Source organism: Oncorhynchus keta, chromosome 35 (assembly GCF_023373465.1).
Source record: "Oncorhynchus keta strain PuntledgeMale-10-30-2019 chromosome 35, Oket_V2, whole genome shotgun sequence".
Classification (NCBI taxonomy): Eukaryota; Metazoa; Chordata; class Actinopteri; order Salmoniformes; family Salmonidae; genus Oncorhynchus; species Oncorhynchus keta.
In genome coordinates, this window is record NC_068455.1 from 12,152,055 (window position 1) to 12,170,175 (window position 18,121).

Below are 18,121 nucleotides of genomic sequence, written 5' to 3' on the forward strand. Positions count from 1 at the left end.
TTATTTGTCACATACACATGGTTAGCAGATGTTAATGCGAGTGTAGCGAAATACTTGTGCTTCTAGTTCCGACAATGCAGTAATAACCAACAAGTAATCTAACTAACAATTCCAAAACTACTGTCTTATACACAGTGTAAGGGGATAAAGAATATTTACATAAGGATATATGAATGAGTGATGGTACAGAGCAGCATACAGTAGATGGTATCGAGTACAGTATATACATATGAGATGAGTATGTAAACAAAGTGGCATAGTTAAAGTGGCTAGTGATACATGTATTACATAAGGATGCAGTCGATGATATAGAGTACAGTATATACGTATGCATATGAGATGAATAATGTAGGGTAAGTAACATTATATAAGGTAGCATTGTTTATCACATTGGTTCATATGATATGATACAATCTGCCCAGTGCCCCGCCCACATTTCTGATCCATCTTCAGCTGAGAAGCGTACATCTTCCCTCTCTCCCTGTTCCAGTGGAGCTCTGCCAGCCAGGCCTACTGCAGATTGTAAGCTACTCAGCTGATATTGTATTTATATACATCATTATTTTATTTAACTAGCCAAGTCAGTTAGGAACAAATTCGGCCAATGAACAATGATGGCCTAGAAATTGGTGTTAACTGCCTTGTTCAGGAGGCAGAACGACAGCTTTTTTACGTTGTCAGCTCGGTGTGATTTGATCTTGCAACCTTGCAACCTTTTGGTCCAACACTCTAACCAGTAGGCTACCTGTCGCCCCTGATAAACCAGAGTTGGCCAGAGGACCAAACTAAATAGTCATATCCTGTTCGGCCGCTGTGTTTGATCTGGGACAGATGCTAGGAAGAAGTAGGAAGTGGTTTTGGGGGTCCACAGAGGTGATTTCTAGCCGGAGTCAGTCTGTGTGCCAAAACAAACATGTTTTGTCTGACAATGACAATGGATTTGTCAAGAGCACGAACACATCTGGGACTATACATTTTGAGATGCAGCTGATATACAGTGTATGATTGAGGGAAACATTTCCCTACCAAATGCAAAAACCAAGTGAGACCAGGGGAGGGCCATACTGACCTGTACCAGGGTCCAGCTGTATGACTGTTTAGAACAGCACTTCCAACTGGAGAGGGAAAACAAGGTCACCTCAGTCTGACGACACTACTGTATCCTGTCTGTATTGACCTAGCATCTTCATGACTCTTCTTCTCCGCACTTCTTTTCTTCATATTCCTCTTCTTCGTCCTCTCTATTGTGTAATGTTTATGATTACAGCATGCCTTGGGGATATCGTAGTGCTGTCTGTCAGTCCTTCCTGTCTCTATTTCCATAACTTCCTGGAGCTCCGTGGTACACTGACTGTTTTTCTTGCTCAACATACAGTCCATGTTTTCTAAACACAGTGGAGGAGTAAAAAGGGATCGTACAGGGGTTCCCAACCTTTAATACTCTGGCCCCCTGAGTAAACATCTCACTAAGGTATGCAATCACTAATATGACAAGAGGAACTGATGATGCGCTACCCAATTTTGGAAATTGCTTCTTGTGCATTCTACTATTACAACATTCAAGAGTAAGTTTAAAGCCGGACTGGGTTCCCCCTGCCGACGCCACAGTTTGGGAACCACTGGGATAGTAGAAACATCATGTTCATCCATCGTCCCCCACATTCTGGTCTTTCCTTTCCCACTAGCAACACTCTTAGAAAGAAGGTTCTTCAATTGTCCTCATAGGAAGACCTTATGAAAATAACTATTTTTGGTTCCAAGTGGAACCCTTTCGATAATACAAGGTTCCATGTAATTACTAAAAGGTTCTGAATAGAAGAAAAAGGTTTGTTGGTGATGAACACTGTTCTAAACGTGTAGCTCGCTCCCCCACCGTTCTGTACATGTCTCTACATCCCTAACATTCCTGTTGAATCAAAACATTCCCTATCCTGTGGAGCTGGCAGGAATTGTTGCATGGAGCCTGTGTATGCAGGAGTCGGGGTACATGTAGCCTGTGTAAGCAGGAGTCGGGGTACATGTAGCCTGTGTATGCAGGAGTCGGGGTACATGTAGCCTGTGTAAGCAGGAGTCGGGGTACATGTAGACTGGAGAATTTTATCTCCCTCTCCAACTTCAAACATCAGCTATCCGAGCAGCTAACCGATCGCTGCAGCTGTACATAGTCTATAGGTAAATAGCTCACCCTTTTTCACCTACCTCATTCCCATACTGTTTTTATACTGTTTTTATTTATTTACTTTTCTGCTCTTTTGCACACCAATATCTCTACCTGTACATGCCCATCTGATCATTTATCACTCCAGTGTTAATCTGCAAAATTGTATTATTCGCCTACCTCCTCATGCCTTTTGCACACATTGTATATAGACTGCCCATTTTTTTCTACTGTGTTATTGACTTGCTAATTGTTTACTCCATGTGTAACTCTGTGTTGTCTGTTCACACTGCTATGCTTTATCTTGGCCAGGTCGCAGTTGCAAATGAGAACTTGTTCTCAACTAGCCTACCTGGTTAAATAAAGGTGAAAAAAAAAAAAAAAAAAGACTGTGTAAGCAGGAGTCGGGGTACATGTAGCCTGTGTAAGCAGGAGTCGGGGTACATGTAGCCTGTGTATGCAGGAGTCGGGGTACATGGAGCCTGTGTAAGCAGGAGTCGGGGTACATGTAGACTGTGTATGCAGGAGTCGGGGTACATGTAGACTGTGTATGCAGGAGTCGGGGTACATGGAGCCTGTGTATGCAGGAGTCGGGGTACATGGAGACTGTATGCAGGAGTCGGGGTACATGTAGACTGTGTATGCAGGAGTCGGGGTACATGGAGACTGTATGCAGGAGTCGGGGGACATGTAGACTGTGTATGCAGGAGTCGGGGTACACGTAGCCTGTGTATGCAGGAGTCGGGGTACATGGAGCCTGTGTGTGCAGGAGTCGGGGTACATGGAGCCTGTGTAAGCAGGAGTCGGGGTATATGGAGACTGTGTATGCAGGAGTCGGGGTACATGGAGACTGTGTAAGCAGGAGTCGGGGTACATGGAGACTGTGTATGCAGGAGTCGGGGTACATGGAGACTGTGTATGCAGGAGTCGGGGTACATGTAGACTGTATGCAGGAGTCGGGGTACATGGAGACTGTGTATGCAGGAGTCGGGGTACATGGAGACTGTATGCAGGAGTCGGGGTACATGTAGCCTGTGTATGCAGGAGTCGGGGTACATGTAGCCTGTGTATGCAGGAGTCGGGGTACATGTAGACTGTGTATGCAGGAGTCGGGGTACATGTAGCCTGTGTATGCAGGAGTCGGGGTACATGGAGCCTGTGTATGCAGGAGTCATGGTACATGGAGACTGTGTATGCAGGAGTCGGGGTACATGGAGACTGTTTATGCAGGAGTCGGGGTACATGTAGACTGTGTATGCAGGAGTCAGGGTACATGGAGACGTGGGTGGGTGTCAAAGGCCTCCATTGTTGGAATGAGAAACAGATGTTAGAATGGAATTCTCCTGACTGCAGCAGTTTCTCACGGCTGTGCTTTGAGCTTCACTCTTTCCCTTTTTCCTCTCTCTCTGGCTTTCTCTCTATCCTCTCTCTCCCTCTCTCTCCCTCTCCTTTTCTCCATCTCTGTCTCTCTCTCTATCCTCTCTCTCCCTCTCCTTTCCTCTCTCTCTGGCTCTCTCTCTATCCTCTCTCTCCCTCTCCTTTCCTCTCTCTCTGGCTCTCTCTCTATCCTCTCTCCCTCACCTTTTCTCTCTCTCTCTCTCTCTCCCTCTCTCCCTCTCCTTTCCTCTCTCTCTGGCTCTCTCTCTATCCTCTCTCTCTCTCTCTCTCCCCTCTCCTTTCCTCTCTCTCTGGCTCTCTCTCTATCCTCTCTCTCCCTCTCCTTTTCTCTCTCTCTGGCTCTCTCTCCATGTCTCTTTCGCTCTCCCTCACTCTTATCTTTGGCGGTGTCTCTCTCCCCCCCCTCTCTGGCTCTCTCTCCATGTCTCTTTCGCTCTCCCTCACTCTTATCTTTGGCGGTGTCTCTCTCTCCCCCCTCTCTCTGGCTCTCTCTCCATGTCTCTTTCGCTCTCCCTCACTCTTATCTTTGGCGGTGTCTCTCCCCCCCCCCTCTCTCTGTCTGGCTCTCTCTCTCTCTCTCTATCCTGTCTTAATCTCTACATGTATTTTCTATCTAAAACTGTTATTTTTCCCCCCAGTCAGTTTCTCTCTTCCTCCTCTCTCTCTGTAAGATTCAAATGTATTTCTCAGTCTCCCTCTGGTTTTAGTCTCTCTGTTTGTGTTCCAGGGGATTTCTGGCCCAACCTCTGTCTGTAGTTCTGGAAGGGTTCATAGAGGAGCATCCCACCACTGTGATGTCAAACAAGGCATTGGGAGAGACCGAGACATTCAGATATTTAAAAAAATTCTCTGTCTCAATGGTGTTAAATACTGAACTAGTAGTTTCAAGTATTTGTTTGTTACGTTTTTGGGAGTATCTGTACTTTACTATTTTTGACAACTTTTACTCCACTACATTCCTAAAGAAAATAATGTACTTTTTTACTGTACATACATTTTCCCTGGCACCCAAACGTATTCGTTATGCTTCGAATGCTCAGACAGGACAGCAATATGTTCCAATCCACACACCTATCAATATAGCACGTTGTCATGCCTACAGCCTCTGATCTGGCGGACTCACTAAACACAACTGGAGTGCTTGTAAAGGATGTCTGAGTGTTGGCGTGTGCCCCTGTCTGTCCGTGAAAACAACTAAACAGGAATCGTGCCGTTCGGTTTACATAATATCAGGAGTTTGATGTATAGCTTTTACTTTTTACCCAATTATGACAATTTAGTACTTTTTCCACAACTGTACTGAAGTACATTTAAACCAGATACTTTTGGACTTTTACTCAAATAGTATTTTACTGGGTGACTTTTACTTGAGTCATTTTCTATTAAGGTGTCTTTTACTTTCATTCAAGTAGGACATTTGAAGTACTTTTTCCACCACTGCTCTGTTGTATTCCGGGGCTCTTCTGCGTCCGCGGGTCTGCCTGGCTCTGACGCGAGCTTGCCACGTTGACACAAATACTCCATCCTGGCCGCTATCCCGGGCTGAAGGCAGGAAGTGGGTCTCTCTTTCTGTCTGACTGCTGGGCTGCTGCTGTGGACACTGCTCTGCTGTTGAATCACTGTTTAATGATGGGAAGTTCAGCTCTTTTTTACTGACTTTACTGCCCAGAGCATGCAGGAACACTTCGGGGCGAACGACGAACTGAAAACTTGAGTCATGATTCTACGAGCCTCTCGTTCACATGTCGTTCACCATAGGGGTCTTATTGGAGCAGTCATTTGTTTGAATGAGACTTGTAAACGTGTGGTTTAAACAATGTAAATGTGTTGATTGACTTGGCAAACAAATACGATTATTTCTTGATACATTTGAATCAAGGTCTAGTTGCGGTCGCTCCCGGAATAGATTGTGAACTCTTGCATTGCTTGACTGCCGTGAGGGTGATAAGCACAGTTGTTCGTGCACTGCAGCCCCCCTGAACGATTAGTTTGAGTTTGTTGACCAGAGGCTGTGTGTGTTTTTGGTTCTACAAAGCTGTGTCCATCGTAATATTCAATAATCAATTCACTCTTTCCAGCAAGTTACACGTGCAACTAAAATGGACGAATGATGACTCTTGGGTCAGTAAAGAGTCATGCAAAAAGAATGACTTGTTCGCCAACTGCACATCGCTAATTACTGCTGTGGACACTGTTCTAGTATTTCATCACTGGGCTGCTGTGGACACTGTTCTAGTATTTCATCACTGGGCTGCTGTGGACACTGTTCTAGTATTTCATCACTAGTCTACTGGACTGCTGTGGACACTGTTCTGGTATTTCATCACTAGTCTACTGGGCTGCTGTGGACACTGTTCTAGTATTTCATCACTGGGCTGCTGTGGACACTGTTCTAGTATTTCATCACTGGGTTGCTGTGGACACTGTTCTAGTATTTCATCACTGGGCTGCTGTGGACACTGTTCTAGTATTTCATCACTAGTCTACTGGGCTGCTGTGGACACTGTTCTAGTATTTCATCACTAGTCTGCTGGGCTGCTGTGGACACTGTTCTAGTATTTCATCACTGGGCTGCTGTGGACACTGTTCTGGTATTTCATCACTAGTCTGCTGGGCTGCTGTGGACACTGTTCTAGTATTTCATCACTGGGCTGCTGTGGACACTTCTGGTATTTCATCACTAGTCTGCTGGGCTGCTGTGGACACTGTTCTGGTATTTCATCACTAGTCTACTGGGCTGCTGTGAACACTGTTCTGGTATTTCATCACTAGTCTACTGGGCTGCTGTGGACACTGTTCTAGTATTTCATCACTGGGCTGCTGTGGACACTGTTCTAGTATTTCATCACTAGTCTACTGGGCTGCTGTGGACACTGTTCTAGTATTTCATCACTAGTCTGCTGGGCTGCTGTGGACACTGTTCTGGTATTTCATCACTAGTCTGCTGGGCTGCTGTGGACACTGTTCTAGTATTTCATCACTGGGCTGCTGTGGACACTGTTCTGGTATTTCATCACTAGTCTGCTGGGCTGCTGTGGACACTGTTCTAGTATTTCATCACTGGGCTGCTGTGGACACTGTTCTAGTATTTCATCACTGGGCTGCTGTGGACACTTCTGGTATTTCATCACTAGTCTGCTGGGCTGCTGTGGACACTGTTCTGGTATTTCATCACTAGTCTACTGGGCTGCTGTGGACACTGTTCTAGTATTTCATCACTAGTCTACTGGACTGCTGTGGACACTGCTCTGGTATTTCATCACTGGGCTGCTGTGGACACTGTTCTGGTATTTCATCACTGGGCTGCTGTGGACACTGTTCTAGTATTTCATCACTGGGCTGCTGTGGACACTGTTCTGGTATTTCATCACTGGGCTGCTGTGGACACTGTTCTGGTATTTCATCACTAGTCTGCTGGGCTGCTGTGGACACTGTTCTGGTATTTCATCACTGGGCTGCTGTGGACACTGTTCTAGTATTTCATCACTAGTCTACTGGGCTGCTGTGGACACTGTTCTGGTATTTCATCACTAGTCTACTGGGCTGCTGTGGACACTGTTCTGGTATTTCATCACTGGGCTGCTGTGGACACTGTTCTAGTATTTCATCACTAGTCTACTGGGCTGCTGTGGACACTGTTCTGGTATTTCATCACTAGTCTACTGGACTGCTGTGGACACTGGGGGAATCTGTGTAGAGCTCCGTCTCTAACAGTCTATGGAACACTGGGATGTCTAATGTGTTGATTAGACATGACATAATCGGGTTCTAAACCATTAGTGATCTGATGACTCACCCCTCTCTCACACAGTGTCTTATTGACTGGCGGTTTACCCCTCCTCACCCGGCCCGCCCAACACAGGCATCCTCATCATTTAGCTCAACTGTTCTGAGTGTCAAGTTTCCCTTTTCTTCTATTGTCACCTGCACAAGTAGAGTGAAATGCCTTTGTCGCTGAATGGTGTTGTTACTACGTTGGGAGTGAGGATTATATTCCCACCTGAAAGTATAAAAGGATGTGATTTTAATAGAGGACACAGCTGAAACCGCAGCATTCAACTAACTTCTTTACTTTACGACAGGATGCTATTAATAACTAATGGAATTCTTACCTCACCAATTGTACCTGCACATGATCATTTATCACTCCAGTGTTAATCTGCTAAATTGTAATTATTCTCTCCTATGGTCTATTTATCGCCTACCTCCTCATGCCTTTTGCACACAATGTATATAGACTCTTTTTTTCTACTGTGTCATTGACTTGTTAATTGTTTACTCCATGTGTAACTCTGTGTTGTCTGTTCACACTGCTATGCTTTATCTTGGTCAGGTCGCAGTTGCAAATGAGAACTTGTTCTCAACTAGCATACCTGGTTAAATAAAGGTGATATATATATTTTAAATTCATCTCATGACCATAAGGAATAACAGGATAATGTGATTATTTATATTGTATATAAATGTATATAGACAGTTGGGGTCTCGCACATAAAGACAAATATTTTATTACAGAAGTCATTGATTTTATTTATGTTTGGTACTAGAGACAGTAGATAAAGAAAAGGTCAGACATGATGGATAATGGTGGTTGTTAGCACGCTCTCTCACGCTCTCTCACGCTCTCTCTCTCTCTCACTCTCACTCTCTCTCTCTTTCTCTCTTTCTCTTTCTCTCTCTCTCTCTCTCTCTCTCTCTCTCTCTCTTTCTCTCTTTCTCTCTTTCTCTCTTTCTCTCTTTCTCTCTCTCTCTCTCTCTCTCTCTCTTTCTCTTTCTCTCTGTGTGTGTGCTGTGTTTTGTTGTAGAAAGAGAGTGTGATCCAATTATGTCAATATTTCCCCTAATTAACCTTCATGCCATCACACATACACACACATACACCTGCTGCTCTGTAGTGCGGGGATGGCTGTTCTGCTCTGTAGTGCAGGGGATGGCTGTTCTGCTCTGTAGTGCGGGGATGGCTGTTCTGCTCTGTAGTGTGGGGGATGGCTGTTCTACTCTGTAGTGTGGGGATGGCTGTTCTGCTCTGTAGTGTGGGGATGGCTGTTCTACTCTGTAGTGCGGGGATGGCTGTTCTGCTCTGTAGTGTGGGGATGGCTGTTCTACTCTGTAGTGTGGGGATGGCTGTTCTACTCTGTAGTGCGGGGATGGCTGTTCTGCTCTGTAGTGTGGGGATGGCTGTTCTGCTCTGTAGTGTGGGGATGGCTGTTCTGCTCTGTAGTGCGGGGGATGGCTGTTCTGCTCTGTAGTGCGGGGGATGGCTGTTCTGCTCTGTAGTGTGGGGATGGCTGTTCTGCTCTGTAGTGTGGGGATGGCTGTTCTGCTCTGTAGTGCGGGGGATGGCTGTTCTGCTCTGTAGTGCGGGGATGGCTGTTCTGCTCTGTAGTGTGGGGATGGCTGTTCTGCTCTATAGTGCGGGGATGGCTGTTCTGCTCTGTAGTGCGGGGGATGGCTGTTCTGCTCTGTAGTGCGGGGATGGCTGTTCTGTTTTAGACAGGAAGGAAGTGATGGTTCTTCACCAGTCACACACACCTCCTGGACATGGCCCATCAAAAGCTCTTTGTTGAGTGTGCTCAGCCAGCCTGACCTGATACACTGCTACCAGCTGTCAGGGTGTGTTTGTGTACATCAGAACACGTTTTGAATAGGGATGAAATAGATCTCCAAGAACAGTTGCGTTATCGTTGCACTAAGCAGGGGAATCAGTTACACAAAATGATTTGACAGTTTCAAAGGCCTCTTAATGGTCATTGCATAGCATCAGCAATCCAGGGTTTATAGACATCATTGGTTGGCACGGCAACGGTTTATTATGTTTATTATCGGTTTATTATGTTGTGTATTAACTAGAGGTCGACTGATTATGATTTTTCAACGCCGATACCAATACCGATTATTGGAGGCCCCCCCCAAAAAAGCCGCTGCCGATTAATCGGCCGATTCAATAACAAACAAAAAAATATATATATATATTATTTTTTTTGTAATAATGACAATTACAACAATCCCCCGAGCTGACAATGTGAAAATCTGTCATTCTGCACCCTGAACAAGGCAGTTAACTCACCATTCCTAGGCTGTCATTGAAAATAAGAATGTGTTCTTAACTGACTTGCCTAGTTAAAGATTAAATAAAGGTGTAAAAAAAAATGTAAAAAAAATTGGTGTCCAAAAATACCGATTTCCGATTGTTATGAAAACTTGAAATCGGCCCTAATTAATCGGCCATTCTGATTAATCGGTCGACTTCTAGTATTAACTCATTGTTTTTCAAACCTCTCCTCGGGGACCCCCAGATGTTTCACAATTGTGTTGTAGCCCAGAACTAGCTCACCTTATTCACCTAGTTAAGGGCTTGGTAGTTGGTTGACAAGTGGAATCAGCTGTGCTAGCTCTGGAATAGTTCAAATACATAGAGCAACTGGGGGTTCCCCGAACTCTACATTCCCATGCAGCAGTGCTAACGTGATGTCCCCTCTGTCTGTCTTCTACAGTGTGTGGGACTGCCCTGTGTCCTGGTGCCTCCCATGTCCTGGCCTGCTGAGGCTGTGGCTGCTGCTGGGTCTGGTGTCTGCTCGCTGGGCTTGGGCTAGAGCTGAACCAGGGCTTCTACTGGTGCTGGTGAGTGTCCCATCGCAGGGGCCTGGAGGAGCCTAGTCCGTCTGGGCCAAGGGGCCTCTCCGGACCACCTCCCAGACACACGAAGATGAACAAACTGACCAGCTTCCACAACAACAAAGCTATGCAGGACCGCCGCTGTGTCTGCGTCTTCCTCCCCAACGACGACACTCTCAACGTCATTGTCAATGTGAGTTCTGTGGGGGTCTCACCGAGCTGTTTAAGATGAATGGCCTTACTGTAAGTGGCTCTGGATAAGACCGTCTGCTAAATGACTCAAATGGAAATGTGTGTCTATAGTACCTCAATACTTTGCAGGTACATATGAGATACGACCACTGGTATGAAGACTGCAGCAGGGAAACAGTTATATGTATGAGTGGATTATATTTGTGAGTAACACACATATTATAGTGTATTGTCCAAAAGCCAGGGTCAGGAATGGCAGTAATTGTTTTCAAACTGGCAATACCATTCATGGTTGTTTCACAGTGTGTCTAAATGACTCTCTGATCTCCTCCTGTATGTCCTGACCTCTAACCCCATGCTGTGTGTTCTCTCTCTGCTCAGGTGAAGACATTGTGTCAGGAGCTGCTGGTCCAGGTGTGTGACCTGCTCCGACTGAAGGACTGTCACCTGTTTGGACTCAGCGTCATTCAGAGTAAGAATGGTTTACCCTTTTGTGTGTGTCTCTGTTGTCGTGTCTGACATCTCTCACCTCACTGTAATGTCTTTTCCCATCTCAGCCTTACTGAATGGGGCCCATTGTCTCTGTGGTTAAAGTCACAGCATCGTTTATTGTGTGTTATATCAGCGCTATGAGCAGTTAGCTTTCCCTCTCTACAGTCCCAATGAGTTACACCTCAATTCTCCAGAAGTGTGCACTTCTCCCCACACATTGAAAAGCATTGTATTGGTGTGTATACATGGGAGGAGCCATCTCTGTCAGACAGCCTTAACCAGTCCTTCTGGTGCTGTCTGTCTGTCTGTCTGTCTGTCTGTCTGTCTGTCTGTCTGTCTGTCTCTCTGTCTCTCTGTCTCTCTGTCTCTCTGTCTGTCGGTTTCTCTGTCTGTCGGTTTCTCTGTCTGTTGGTTTCTCTGTCTCTGTTAGTGATGCATCGATATGACATTTTTGGACGATATCGATATAGAATATTTTCCTTGCCAAAAAGACCAATACCGATATTTAACATGTTAGGAGCCTTTTAAGCATTCTAGTACAGTTAAATAGTTAACACACACACATGGACGCAGTGGTCTAAGGCACTGCATCTCAGTGAAAGAGGTGTCACTACAGTCCCTGGTTCGAATCCAGGCTATATCACATCCTGCCGTGATTGGGAGTCCCATAGGGCGGTGCACAATTGGCAAGCATCGTTCGGGGTAGGCCGTCATTGTAAATAAGAATTTGTTCTTAACTGACTTGCCTAGTTAAATAAAGGTTACACACACACACACACCACACTGACCGAAAAGTTATTTTGTTGGCATTTACCAGTCAAATATAATCAAAACTTATTTATTTCACTTACTTGCTGTGCTGTTTCGTTGTTCATTTGTTCAGTCGTTTCATTCTCAACCAGGATTTCTATGGAGCGCAGTTTGGGTCTTTGTGTGTCAAAGAAAGATACAAGTCTAATAACACAAGTTGACCAATCAGGACCTGAATATGACTGCACGTCACATCATTTAACGCGTTCATTCATTATTTACGTAGTTTCACATTGATTACATTACATTACATTTAAGTCATTTAGCAGACGCTCTTATCCAGAGCGACTTACAAATTGCACTATCACTCGTATTTCATATGTGACAACGATTCATCGACATGTAGGTTATGATGCTGGTAAAGTTGTCTCGTGCACCTACAGTGCTGGTCATTTAAAAAAAAAAAGCTAGCTAGCTCATGGATACAAACAATGTCCTTCCCCAAAAACAGCAAAACATCAATCTGTTTCAGTAGCTTATAGTTAGCCAGCTAAATATATAGCTATGTGTCGTCTAAAATAACCCTAATTTATAAGACAGTTCTTCTTTAATTAATGGTGGTCGGACCCATCTATGTGACGCTAACCACAATAAGGATTAGCCACAATAGTGGACTTTGCGGTTAGCCTTCAAAATAAAAGTATGTAGATCATGCTAAACAAGTTTGGAATGTTACATAAAATTTGACAAATCAAATCTGGGATTTCTTGGATTTCTTTGCATTTACAATAGTCTTGCAAAACTCTGTGTGCTGTATTTCCATTGGATTATCGTCCCATTTGGTCAATTCATTATTAGAGAGTGGGCCCCATACTTTGCTGCCATATAAAACAATTGGTTATAAAACTTAATGATACAATTTTGAGCCAGATTCTAATTGGAATTTTGATTTGAATGGCATAGGATCTTGAATGGCATCTGTCTCTGAGGGAGGGAGGTAGGGGGAGGGAGAGAGGGGGACTAGCTGACTAGTCTGCTACCTAGTTGCGCTAGATCAAGGGTTGGGTGGGGTGACAGAAGTATGTGGGTAGAGTGATTGGTCAGTGCGAGGGGGTTGGAGCTGGGGGGTGGAGCTGGGGGTAGAGCAGGGGGTTAGGGATGGGTGGTAGGTATTTATTGTAGGTAGGTTATTTTTCTTAACTTAAAAAAATCCCTTATATATGTAAAAATCCACACTTTAGTGACGGGGTTTGGGATAGGGGTTAGTGTGGGTGGTTAGTCACTGTTTGCCTTGTGATTTTGCGCTGTTCTGACAAGCAGCTGAGGAATGTCCCTAAATCAGCCCCACTGGTTCCTGGTCAATAGACCTGTCCTGCAGGGCATATGATTGCCATCAGATGAGATGAACCAATTTTCAGAACAACACTGGCTGACTGGTTCTGCTGTGATTTGTTTTCCTTTGCAGCTGCTTGCAATTGTCACTGCCTTTGTCTGTCAACTACCTATGTCTGTCTGCTATACAGGAGTCAATGGGTGACTCATTCCATGCATATCACCGACGCAGAGACAACTCTGTCATCATAAAGCGACTTAAGTTAACCCTTTGTGTGTCCCTCCAGACAATGAGCACATCTACATGGAGTTGGGTCAGAAGCTGTCTAAGTACTGTCCCAAGGAGTGGAAGAGAGAGGCCAGCAAGGTGAGTCAGTCTGCACAACCAAATAGTACCCAGCAAGCACATAACGTTCTGAGAACCATATGTTTATTAGGGCTTGGTGTGAGCGTGGTTGTCCTATGGTTATTTTGCATGCAACTTCCCTCAACTTTCTGGGAAAGGTGCAGGATAGTTGCTTGGCTTTGCTCAGTAAATGTAAGGAATTTGACTAAAAAATAAATAAACTTTAATTAGTTGGTATACCATTACTTCCAACAGAATGTTTCCCAAAAGTTCAAATGGTGACAAATGGTAATATTCTATGAACGTTCTACAGATGGTTTGACATTGGGAATGTTCTCAAATAGTTTATTAACAACCTTATTTAGAAATTTCAGTACTTCAGCATAACGTTTCCTCATGGTTCAGTCAATTGGAGGTGTACCTGTGGACGTATTGCAAGGCCTACCTTTAAACTCAGTGGCTCTTTGCTTGACGTCATGGGAAAATCAAAAGAAATCAGCCAAGACCTCAGAAGAAAATGGTCGACCTCCACAAGTCTGGTTCATCCTTGGGAGCAATTTCCAAATGCAATAGTAACAATAGTAAGTAAGTATTCCTATATTGACAACTTGAAAGGCCGCTCAGCAAAGAAGAAGCCACTGCTACAAAACCGCCATTAAAAAAAGCCAGACTACGGTTTGCAACTGCACATTGGGGACAAAGATCGTACTTTTTGGAGAAATGTCCTCTGGTCTGATGAAATAGAACTGTTTGTCCATAATGACCATCGTTATGTTTGGAGGAAAAAGGGGGAGGCTTGCAAGCCGAAGAACACCATCCCAACCATAAAGCACGGGGGTGGCAGCATGTTTTGGGGGTGCTTTGCTGCAGGAGGGACTGGTGCACTCCACAAAATAGATGGCATCATGGGGAAGGGAAATTGTGGATATATAGAAGCAACTTCTCAAGACATCAGTCAGGAAGTTAAAGCTTTGTTACAAATGCTTCTTACAAATGAACAATGGCCCCAAGTATACTTACAAAGTTGTTGCAAAATGGCTTAAGGACAACAAAGTCAAGGTATTGGAGTGGCCATCACAAAGCACTGACCTCAATCCCATAGAAAATTTGTGGGCAGAACTGAAAAAGCTACAGGACTACAAACCAAATCAAATCAAATGTATTTATATAGCCCTTCGTACATCAGCTGATATCTCAAAGTGCTGTACAGAAACCCAGCCTAAAACCCCAAACAGCAAGCAATGCAGGTGTAGAAGCACGGTGGCTAGGAAAAACTCCCTAGAAAGGCCAAAACCTAGGAAGAAACCTAGAGAGGAACCAGGCTATGTGGGGTGGCCAGTCCTCTTCTGGCTGTGCCGGGTGGAGATTATAACAGAACATGGCCAAGATGTTCAAATGTTCATAAATGACCAGCATGGTCGAATAATAATAAGGCAGAACAGTTGAAACTGGAGCAGCAGCACGGTCAGGTGGGCTGGGGACAGCAAGGAGTCATCATGTCAGGTAGTCCTGGGGCATGGTCCTAGGGCTCAGGTCCTCCGAGAGAGAGGAAGAAAGCGAGAATTAGAGAGAGCATATGTGGGGTGGCCAGTCCTCTTCTAGCTGTGCCGGGTGGAGATTATAACAGAACATGGCCAAGATGTTCAAATGTTCATAAATGACCAGCATGGTCGAATAATAATAAGGCAGAACAGTTGAAACTGGAGCAGCAGCACGGCCAGGTGGACTGGGGACAGCAAGGAGTCATCATGTCAGGTAGTCCTGGGGCATGGTCCTAGGGCTCAGGTCCTCTGAGAGAGAGAAAGAAAGAGAGAAGGAGAGAATTAGAGAACGCACACTTAGATTCACACAGGATAGGACAGGAGAAGTACTCCAGATATAACAAACTGACCGGAGGTCCCCGACACATAAACTACTGCAGCATAAACACTGGAGGCTGAGACAGGAGGGGTCAGGAGACACTGTGGCCCCATCCAAGGACACTCCCGGACAGGGCCAAACAGGAAGGATATAACCCCACCCACTTTGCCAAAGCACAGCCCCCACACCACTAGAGGGATATCTTCAACCACCAACTTACCATCCTGAGACAAGGCTGAGTATAGCCCACAAAGATCTCCGCCATGGCACAACTCAAGGGGGGGCGCCAACCCAGACAGGATGACCACATCAGTGAATCAACCTACTCAGGTGACGCACAATCCTGACTCAAATACACCAGCTCTGTCAGGAGGAATTGGCCAAAATTCACCCAACTTATTGTGGGAAGCTTGTGGACGGCTACCCGAAATGTTTGACCCAAGTTAAGGAATTTAAAGGCAATTCTACCAAATACTAATTGAGTGTATGTAAACTTCTGACCCACTAGGAATGTGATGAAAGAAATAACATCTGAAATAAATCATTCTCTCTACTATTATTCTGACATTTCACATTCTTAAAATAAAGTGGAGATCCTAACTGACCTAAAACAAGGATTTTTACTAGGATAAAATGTCAGGAATTTTGAAACTGAGTTTAAATGTATTTGGCTATGGTGTATGTGAACTTCCGACTTTAACTGTATGACTCTATGGCACCAATCCTTTATTAAACTATCGTTTCAACAGCAAGCGGTCTATCGGGGGTTTCAAGATTTGCAAGATTACCCCCCAACAGACAGTCAAAATTAAATTCAAATTTGTGAGCAGCTGCTGTTGTTTTCGCTGTCATGATGGAAGTTTTTGATTTTATATTTGTAGAATGAATATACTGTCTTGATGGTTTGATTTGCTAGTGTTTTTCATTTGTATCTTGTTGTTTTCAGGGCATCGATCAATTTGGGCCTCCCATGATCATCCACTTCAGGGCTCAATATTACGTTGAGAATGGGAGATTAATAAGGCAAGTAGTCCCACAGAGATCCTATACATTACTATTGGATTCTGTATGCAATTCTGTGAGTAATCTCCTCTTACACATACTTAAGTTTAACAATCAGAGACAAGTGTGAAATCATTCTGAATAAGTGGTTTGGATTGATTGATACTTAAGCTGCTTGATTAGATCTAATATGATGACGTGTTTCTGAGGACGAGGATAGAAAAGTGAGGGAGCTCATTGAGGCATAAGGTCCCAATGGGGGTTCAAAGGATTAAGTAAGTACGTTACGAAGGTAACGTCTCCTCCCCTCAGGGTAACGTCTCCTCCCCCAGGGTAACGTCTCCTTCCCCAGGGTAACGTCTCCTTCCCCAGGGTAACGTCTCCTTCCCCAGGGTAACGTCTCCTCCCCCAGGGTAACGTCTCCTCCCCCAGGGTAACGTCTCCTCCCCCAGGGTAACGTCTCCTTCCCCAGGGTAACGTCTCCTCCCCCAGGGTAACGTCTCCTTCCCCAGGGTAACGTCTCCTTCCCCAGGGTATCGTCTCCTTCCCCAGGGTAACGTCTCCTCCCCCAGGGTAACGGCTCCTCCCTCAGGGTAACGTCTCCTTCCCCAGGGTATCGTCTCCTTCCCCAGGGTAACGTCTCCTTCCCCAGGGTAACGTCTCCTTCCCCAGGGTAACGTCTCCTCCCCCAGGGTAACGTCTCCTTCCCCCGGGTAACGTCTCCTCCCCCAGGGTAACGTCTCCTCCCCCAGGGTAACGTCTCCTTCCCCGGGTATCGTCTCCTCCCCCAGGGTAACGTCTCCTCCCCCAGGGTAACGTCTCCTCCCCCAGGGTAACATCTCCTCCCCCAGGGTAACGTCTCCTCCCCCAGGGTAACGTCTCCTCCCCCAGGGTATCATCTCCTTCCCCAGGGTAACGTCTCCTCCCCCAGGGTAACGTCTCCTCCCCCAGGGTAACGTCTCCTCCCCCAGGGTAACGTCTCCTCCCCCAGGGTAATGTCTTCTCCTACTGTACTACAGGAACCTGAGAATGGTGATCTGGCCTAGTGGGATGTGTTTGTATCATGTCTTCTTCTCTCTTCACTTCCAGTGACCGCTCAGCGCGGTACTACTACTACTGGCACCTGAGGAAACAGGTGTTGCTATCGCAGTGTATGCAGAGAGAAGAGGCCTACTTCCTGTTGGCAGCCTTCGCCCTCCAGGCCGACTTGGGCAACTTCAAACGCAACAAGCACTTTGGAAAGTACTTTGAACCTGAGGCCTACTTCCCTCCATGGGTACGTAGATCTATCCTTCTGACCTAACCAATACCAAATGGAGTTTTTCACTGTGCATCTGCTTTGCTTGCTCTTTTTTTGTTGTTTTAGGTTGGGTATCTGTAAAGCACTTTATGACAACTGCTCATGTAAAAAGGGTTTTATGAATGTGATTGATTGGAGTTGCCCAGGCAGTATCATGGTCTTCCTCTCCATCCCCCTTAGCCCCCATAACCCTTCATTGTTTGCAGACCTGAAAATGGGTATAGTCAGTGTAGTGTTGAAACCATATTGCTACAGATATGAAAACATGGAAGGGTTAGGACCGAGGGAAAAGGGATAAGGAGTAAATTGGGACCGGCTAAGTGTAGTCTAGCACACAGCCTGAATGTAGGTCTGTGGCCAGTTTCATTAATCACTGAGCTCCAACAATTTGAGGACGCTACCTCATTGGAACATGCTGGATCTAGGACGCTTGTTTTATTTTCGTCCCTGGTAGTGGCACACAGCACGGTTGACCCTTTAGAGAAATGATCTGCATGCGAGCTGGCTAAACTTGCTGCCTCTCCTCTCCTATTCGACATGCCCCCCTCCCCTCCCGGACACGACGGTGCCCCACCCCTCTAATTACCAACCACTTCCTGTGATTAGTCTGTTGCCGTCCCATTGGTCCCATATCCACTTTGAAGCCACAGGGTCAGGAAATGGTTGTACATTCAGG

General features: G+C 45.5%; 1 protein-coding gene across 1 annotated transcript in view; it reads left to right on the plus strand.

Annotated features, from left to right (window-relative positions):
- LOC118369039 (FERM domain-containing protein 6-like) overlaps positions 1-18,121 on the plus strand; it is a 60,069-nt gene that overhangs the window by 15,198 nt on the left and 26,750 nt on the right. Inside the window, exons 2-6 of the mRNA XM_052496516.1 lie at positions 10,051-10,364; positions 10,745-10,835; positions 13,225-13,304; positions 16,090-16,166; positions 17,235-17,421. Of these exons, the coding sequence (XP_052352476.1) occupies positions 10,263-10,364; positions 10,745-10,835; positions 13,225-13,304; positions 16,090-16,166; positions 17,235-17,421 (537 nt within the window). The 5' untranslated portion in view covers positions 10,051-10,262. The remainder of the gene's footprint in view (positions 1-10,050; positions 10,365-10,744; positions 10,836-13,224; positions 13,305-16,089; positions 16,167-17,234; positions 17,422-18,121) is intronic.